Source organism: Notothenia coriiceps, unplaced genomic scaffold (assembly GCF_000735185.1).
Source record: "Notothenia coriiceps isolate Sejong01 unplaced genomic scaffold, NC01 NC01_scaffold00005788, whole genome shotgun sequence".
Taxonomy (NCBI): domain Eukaryota; kingdom Metazoa; phylum Chordata; class Actinopteri; order Perciformes; family Nototheniidae; genus Notothenia; species Notothenia coriiceps.
Window position 1 is genome coordinate 610100 of NW_011338489.1, and position 7247 is coordinate 617346.

The 7247-nt window shown below is 39.3% G+C and overlaps 1 protein-coding gene across 1 annotated transcript; it reads left to right on the forward strand.

Annotated features, from left to right (window-relative positions):
- LOC104943237 (regulator of G-protein signaling 1-like) lies at positions 1–4117 on the forward strand. Its single transcript, XM_010768584.1, has 5 exons — positions 1–404; positions 713–772; positions 1083–1147; positions 1249–1415; positions 1595–4117. Exons 1-5 carry the CDS (start codon positions 334–336, stop codon positions 1781–1783), a joined length of 552 nt encoding a protein of 183 aa, XP_010766886.1. The 5' UTR covers positions 1–333; the 3' UTR covers positions 1784–4117.
- Positions 4118–7247: the final 3130 nt, after the last annotated feature.

A 7247-nucleotide genomic window follows, 5' to 3' on the forward strand; every position in this document is an offset into this window, starting at 1 on the left:
CCAGTCAGGAAGAGAGGGAAGGATCTGCAGAAGGAAAAGGAAGCAGAGAGACATAATAGGGAGTATAAGGCATCAAGAGGGGGGAGGTGTACATGCAGTGCAGTGTGAGTATGTGTTGTTTTTAACAGGGAGGTAGGAGGAGAGGAGAAAGAGGAGGATGGGGTGCTTCCTCTTCAGTCTGGGCTAAGCTGCTGATGTATCCCAGCAGCCCCTGTACATAGCAACAGGAAACCTTGGTATAAAAAGCCGCGTCGCAGGGGGAACCCTCCTAAGTGTCTCTCAGCCGCAGCATGACCAGGACCCAAAGCCTGAGAGTGTGGACTTAACAACACAATGCCCAGCCTAATCGACGAACCACAACACTTCATCATGGACCAAGATGACAGGAAGACAAACAAGAACATGTGAGTTAATTTTTTGCTGAGCCGGTGGTTTCCAATATATACGCTGACTTGGGTCTTGATGAAAAACAATGAATATGTTTTTAATAATTGATGGTTTGATTTTTCCGGTTCTCTCGTCAAACCCTTTTATAGCAGGAATTATATAGATCCCTATTGGTATCTCCTGAAAATAGCATAAATCAATAATGTTACCTAACTGTACCACATGCTCTCCTTTAATTACTAACATGCCCAACATGCTTTACTGGAAACTAATTTAATAGCAAATCCAATAGGGATGTATTCATGTCTTTCTTATCTCTACACAGCGGAAAGAACTTTATGTGCCGACTGCAGTGCATGTTCTCACACTCATCAAGCTCCGAGAGGTAAGGAGACTTATGGAGTGTTTTGCATACATTTCGGTTTTAAAATAGCCAGCCTGCTCCTATCATTTCCATCTATGGCATCATGAAAGGATTCAAATGAACTAGAGACACCATGTTTGCTTTGGCAAAGGATGCGTGCATACAACTGTATCCCATGGTTGGACATTTTTCATGAATTTGATAAGCACATCTGCTATGATTTCCTTTATTAGACTGCTTCTGCGTCCTTGCAGCCCTCACAGTTCACCCCAAGTTTTATTTTACCCAAATTTGATTCTGGCTGTGTAATCTAACTTGCATTCTCTCCCAGCAGGCTAAGTTTAGAAGATACCCAACAATGGTCACAGTCACTGGAAAGGCTTCTCGATTCTAAATGTAGGTTGCTTTTCCATCCATGATGAGAATATTGTTAAAATTGAATATTACATTTGGGTGAATAAGAGTTGAAGGAGAATACTTGTGTGTTTTTTTCACAGATGGATTGGCCACTTTTCGCAACTTTCTCAAATCTGAGTACAGCGATGAGAATATTGAGTTCTGGCTCACCTGTGAGGACTACAAGAAAATCAAGTCTTCATTCAGAATGTCCTCAAGAGCCAAGAAGATTCATGAGCAGTTCATCAAAGCAGAATCTCCTAAAGAGGTACAACCAATCTTCATACATTGATATACAAACACTATAACATATATTTAACTTATGCTATATCAGATAAATGAGCACTGAAAGTATTAAAAGGAAAAAGTGCCGGCTCACATGATAAGCCTGAAATCTCTCGCTCTTGGCTCAAATCCCCTCATTCCTATCTCTCTGCCTCATTCCAGATCAACATTGACTATCACACCCGAGAGCAGATCAAAAGGAGCGTCAAGACTCCCACCATGCACTGCTTTGACGATGCTCAGAAGATAGTTTACGGGCTGATGGAAAGAGACTCGTACCCGCGGTTCCTCCGCTCGGACATTTATAGAACTCTGCTGGAAAACCTCTCCGCCGACGCCACAAAGGGATGAATACTCGGTCAAGGGGAGAAAAAGAGAACGGACTTTAAAAACCCCATAACTGGAAATGTTTGAGCTCCTTCGGGAGGAAGGGCCAACAACAAAGAAGGAAGGAGGGTTGAACCCTGTGTGCCACACGAACACATGCAGAGGCTTTTCCGTTGCCACAGAAGTAAATGGCTCCTTAGTCCCATCACGGGAGGAACACTGAGCATCTGAGGACTGTGTTACAAAAAGAAGAATAACCACAAGCAGCCTTAACGATTATGGCCCTGCAGTGTGTGTTTGCACTGGATGATAAGTCTGTGTACGCAGAGGAATTGAACTCTTTTGACAATGAATTAATCAGTGAGGCCATGACGCCCGCTTTGACTGTGGAGCTGCGTCAGCAAACTGTGCAGCGGACCTCCTTTGGCCTTCTTTGCAGAGGTGTTTCCTGTGCAGATTCAGATAGAGGATGTGAGATGCAACGGTCACACTCCATTAGTTGAGTGTTTGTATCTGAGGGAGTGGAAGTGAGTATTTAGCTGAGTGTTTAACTGCCACTGACACAGGATGAGCTGTCCCAAAAAGAAATTAGACCGATTATCTAATGACAGCACTAAGGGAGACAACAAATCCAAAGCGGACAGTCAGTGGTGATCTGTCATCCTTTAGTAACGGGTTGCAGAAGGCCAATTAGTTCTACAAGAGGCATTCTGGGATACTTTAAAGGGAAGACTTTGTTTTTTTAGATTGGACAGATATGGGGTTTAAAATTGATACAGACTTTATTTTCTTTACATTTAAGCTGCCTATCATTTATTAATATAATAGAAAAAATAGAAATCCAAAACCAATATATATTTTGTATGCTAACAAATGTAATCATGCACATTATTTGTGTGGAATCTAAACAAAATTCTGCACTACAGAAACTAAGAAGTTCCCTTTTACAGCCAGTGGTTTCTAATTTACTTCCTCAGCACACGACTACTGGTCGTTCTCTTAGTCTAAACCAAATTCTTACAGCACTGACGTGTCAAGAGTTATGATTTAATCTAATAAACTACTTGAGTGGAATTATTATAGAGATTGGATGTTTCACCTTGCATGATGGGATGTTAAATCCTCTTGTATAGCCCGCGAATATGCGTTATTGTTGCCTTTCAAAGCACGTTGTTTGAATGTATTCTTAGGAGATACTAGTTAATTTAACTTAAAAGTCAAGCAATGGTTTATTTATTGTTAAATGTCACTATTTGAGTACAATGTTTGTTGCCGTGTTGAAGTGCTTGTTAAAATGTTAGTGATTTGAACGACATTAAATTATTTAGGTTTCTTTCTAGGAACTGTGAGAGCGAAAATGTTTTGTAACATATACACTCAAACCCTCTCATACACACACACACACCTGTTCCTGGTCCCTCGTTTTTCCCATTACAGCATTTCGTACTTTGTGAAATGTGGTCATGCTGTTTATACAAAAAAGACAGCAACACACTTGAAATAGAAATAGATCCTAAAACATAGCATTAGAAAAATTAATGGGATGTTTTCGTAATGATTGTCTGTTGTATGTTCGAAGCAATACCCCATCGCATAAGCATGGAAACATAAAAGCTTTGCCAAGTACTGCTTGGCCAAAGACTTATTTTCACTGTTGTGAAGAAGCAACTGCAGTGCAGTTTTTGGCAAGACTCAACACTACATCCTACAAAGTGACTAAATTAATATCCAGTATGTTATTTATAAGTAGTGCTCCTGGTCTCTTGTATTCAATCATGTTCAGCATTTAAGATAAGAAAGGGCAGGGTATTCAACATGAGAAAGTGAGTACATATAAACAGTTAAAAGTCACTATATATTAAAAGCTTTTGAGGTTTTCAACTTTCTTTGTCCCAACTTTATGGGAAATTACATTAAAGTAAAAATGCTCCTTGTGATGTCCAACAAAGGATTTTCAGTGCCTACAATTTCCTGTTGCAGTTTTTGTATTATTACTTAAGGGCTGTGGAAATAAAGTGCACAAGTGCTGTGTGCTGCTTCAGGAACAGGAAGGCCTGGACTTCCAGTTTCTTATGAAATTAGTCGTAGTGAGAAATTACATTTTTCCTTGAAATGTAGTAACACAGTAGAATGAAACATTGCACTTTTTAACAGAAGTAGACTTTGTGGTTTTCTTGACATTTAAAGGTCAAGACAAAAAAGTAATCAATGTGTGTGTGGGTGAGTCTGTCTTTGGGCTGAAAACTTGAAGAAATTGACATGTGTCAACTTTAATGGGCTCAATAAGGCAACTGAGTCAAATGTGTTCTGCAACCTCCAATATAATTATTAAAGGAATAAGCTGTGAGGTTTTTCTTACACATTTTGAGCTTAAGTTCTTGTTACTAACGGAACAATTATATATTTTAATTGCCTCAGGTAATGAGGACACATCAACAATCGAACAGAAGAAGGAGTCAGAATCAATTTTGTGACAAACTGGCTCAGGGAATGGGACCATTAGGGAGTCAATGTATTTTTATTCTAAAAACAATGCTATAAAGCTGCATGACTTAATCAGCTAATGACCCTCCCATGTTAGCTGATTACTGACGAGCTACATTTACATCACATTACGTTCAAACTACAAAAGTTTTGGTTGCAAAAATAAGTCACTTTCTATAGAAGTTTATGAAAAGATTATCCCGCATCCCAGTTGATTTAAAATAGTGTAATTATTAAACATTTTCCAAATGAGTTTATGTTCTCAATCCCTATTCATTTTGTGAATTACAAACCCATCGAAAGTAATATACAGATGATAAACAGTGTATGATTTAGGGCTATACCTTATGATTGACAGATCTCTACCCTGTGGTGTCCGGTTTGCATGGACTTTGTGTTTTCATCTTACAACTTTACTAACTCATTAAAGCTTCTAAACGTGTGAATCTGTTCATTATATATATTAAAAAAGCCAATACAAAAAATTGATAGGTAATGTTTTAGTTGGCACGTTGTCTGTTTCCGTATCGGGTTTCGGGATTTCCTGGGAAGCACTACATCTTGGCTGGCAAATGCACATTTTGGCCAATTTATTGGCCATTTGAGAAAGGAAAGGGAAATTAAATCAATCAATCTTATTTCCTCAACCTTCAAGTGGAGAAGAACGGACAAAGTATGACTAATGAAGACTGTTTTCAAATGTCCACTATGGTGATTCCGCTGGCTCTAGCCTCCATGATGGAAGCCAACAGAAAAGCCACAACATAACTTATTGTCTGATAGTGTTTTCAGCTGCTGTCAGGACATGGTATAAGCCTTGTTGCAAGACAATACTGCCTTCATGACCTTACTTAAATCAGATCATCCAGACAGCCTGCCGCATCAATTATTCCTAATATTGACAATTAGAAAACCAGATTGCCCAAAACGCCAAGTTATCTCTTAAATCACAAAAATAAAAAAAATAGGTTAATCTGAACAGTTAAAAATGATTCACATAAGTCTTGTGCTGGGCTCAGCTGAGTTCATATTTTTTTAAGCCTTGTTTTGTATTGACTAAAGGGATATTTCTGGGTTTATTGGTAGGCTATTGCATTATATTGGTGTCACACGGTGGATTTTTACCAGCTTTGGCTGACCCCTGAGATATATAAAATCCTTGTATTTCCTTCTCTGTGGGTTTTTATTGCTGTGATTTGTCCTTTATGTGTTGTTGATCGACTGCATTTCTCCCTGTGGACCAGATAGTTAGTTTTAACAATGACAGCTACTGTATATCTGTTCAACATGTAAGTAGGTGTTATAGGATTGAATGATTAAAAATAGAAAGAAAGTTTGCATACCTTCTCATCCATTTAAGCAAGTATTTTCCTGCAGTTGAAGCTTCATAAAACAGGCCATGACCTGATTCTGCTTCCAACAAGCCAGCCATTATGTTGCTTACTGTAACACAAAAATAACCCAACATATCAGAACATGTATCAGTCGCCATAGAGATGCCTTCCCATCCAATATGAAGCCTTGCCCAGGATCCCTGTCATAGCTTGCCCGACATTGAAATATACAGGAAGGGGAGGGCACAGTCAAGTCACAACACACAACCTTCACCACTAAAGGTCTCAGGATACATGCACACAGATAGATTCTAAAATGATGTCGTGATTTTAGTTTTATATTCCGGTTTTATTTAGAAATTCTGTTCTCCCTTTGTCTGGTCTTCCTTCCTGTGTTTGCTCTCCTGTGTCTGATTGTCTCATTGGGTTCAGCTGTTGCCCTTGTGTTTCTGCCTCCCCTGCCCAGCTGTGTCTTGTCCTGTGATTACCCTTCTGTCTATTTAATCTAGGCTGCTGTCGAATAGTCCAAAAATCAGCTCCTAAATTCTAACCCTATCTCCTATTCCTTGACCTCTGAGTGAAACGTCACGGGGTAGTGGATAGTAGAATTCAAAAGGATTTAGGAGAAGAGACTGCGGTGCTTTAGAGAATCTGACTGCACTTTCACTATCTGACGTGTTTATGATGCGCCAGCGGACGTCATACATGTGCGTCTGCTTCTGTGGGGAAACTATGGAAACTACAGTTTTCTATACAGCGGACTACAACATGGATGTATAATAAGAACGAGGGACTACTGTAAACTCATCTAGAGACTCTGCACCGTGCTCTGATGCTGTTGTTTTATGCTTTATGAACGTGGACAACAGAGAAACATATTCTTCATGACCAAAGTTGGAATTAAAATAAAAAAGGAAAGTGAAACTTATGCTCGTCGTCACCCTCTCCCTCCGGTCCACATTAATCAACTCAGTCTCATGGCATTTCGTGTTCACCAACACGATTTTTAAACTATTGAATCGTGTTCACCAACACGATTTTCCCCTTTTTTCGTGTTGCACAGCACGATTTTAAAAGCAATGTATTTCTATTGGTAGTCTCACGGCATTACGTGTTATAGGAAGACCGGAAGCTGTGCGGTTCATAAAAACATGTTCTTACTCAATAGCAAGCCACAATTATTGCTTGCGTATAATTTCGGACTTTTGCTGCCGTCTGTGAGGAAAATAAATGGGGCTCAGAGCCTCAGAATACTGAAATCTGTATTTTTTTAAACTTTTTTTCCTTCTAATTTGTTATTCTTTTCAAAATAACACACTGTTATTTACTCACCAATAACACACAATTATCCTTGTTTTTATTTATTTGTTTAGTTCCATAATCTCTGGCTTTTTTGGCGTCTGTCAGGAACTGAATTTCAAAATGAAAATAACCGGAAACAGACGTAGTGATTTCGAGCGATTACCCAAGATCCTCAGCTATGGTTTAAGCTCGCCGATTGGATGTTTTAGCCGCAATGCATGTTGGGATTTGGTGTTTATATGATATGCAGGGCTCGACATTATAAATGGCCCGCTGGCCCGAAAGCGTCTATCGTTATTCCAACCCAGTTTAGATTTAACCACTCCCACTTCCGCATTACGCAAGAACGTAGCTTTAGCGTCATAGAC

Coding starts and splice junctions, on each gene's coding strand:
- LOC104943237 (XM_010768584.1), top strand. CDS start 334: ATGCCCAGCCTAATCGACGAACCACAACACTTCATCATGGACCAAGAT. Junction 773..1,082: donor CACTCATCAAGCTCCGAGAG/GTAAGGAGACTT, acceptor ATTCTCTCCCAG/CAGGCTAAGTTTAGAAGATA. Junction 1,416..1,594: donor AAGCAGAATCTCCTAAAGAG/GTACAACCAATC, acceptor GCCTCATTCCAG/ATCAACATTGACTATCACAC.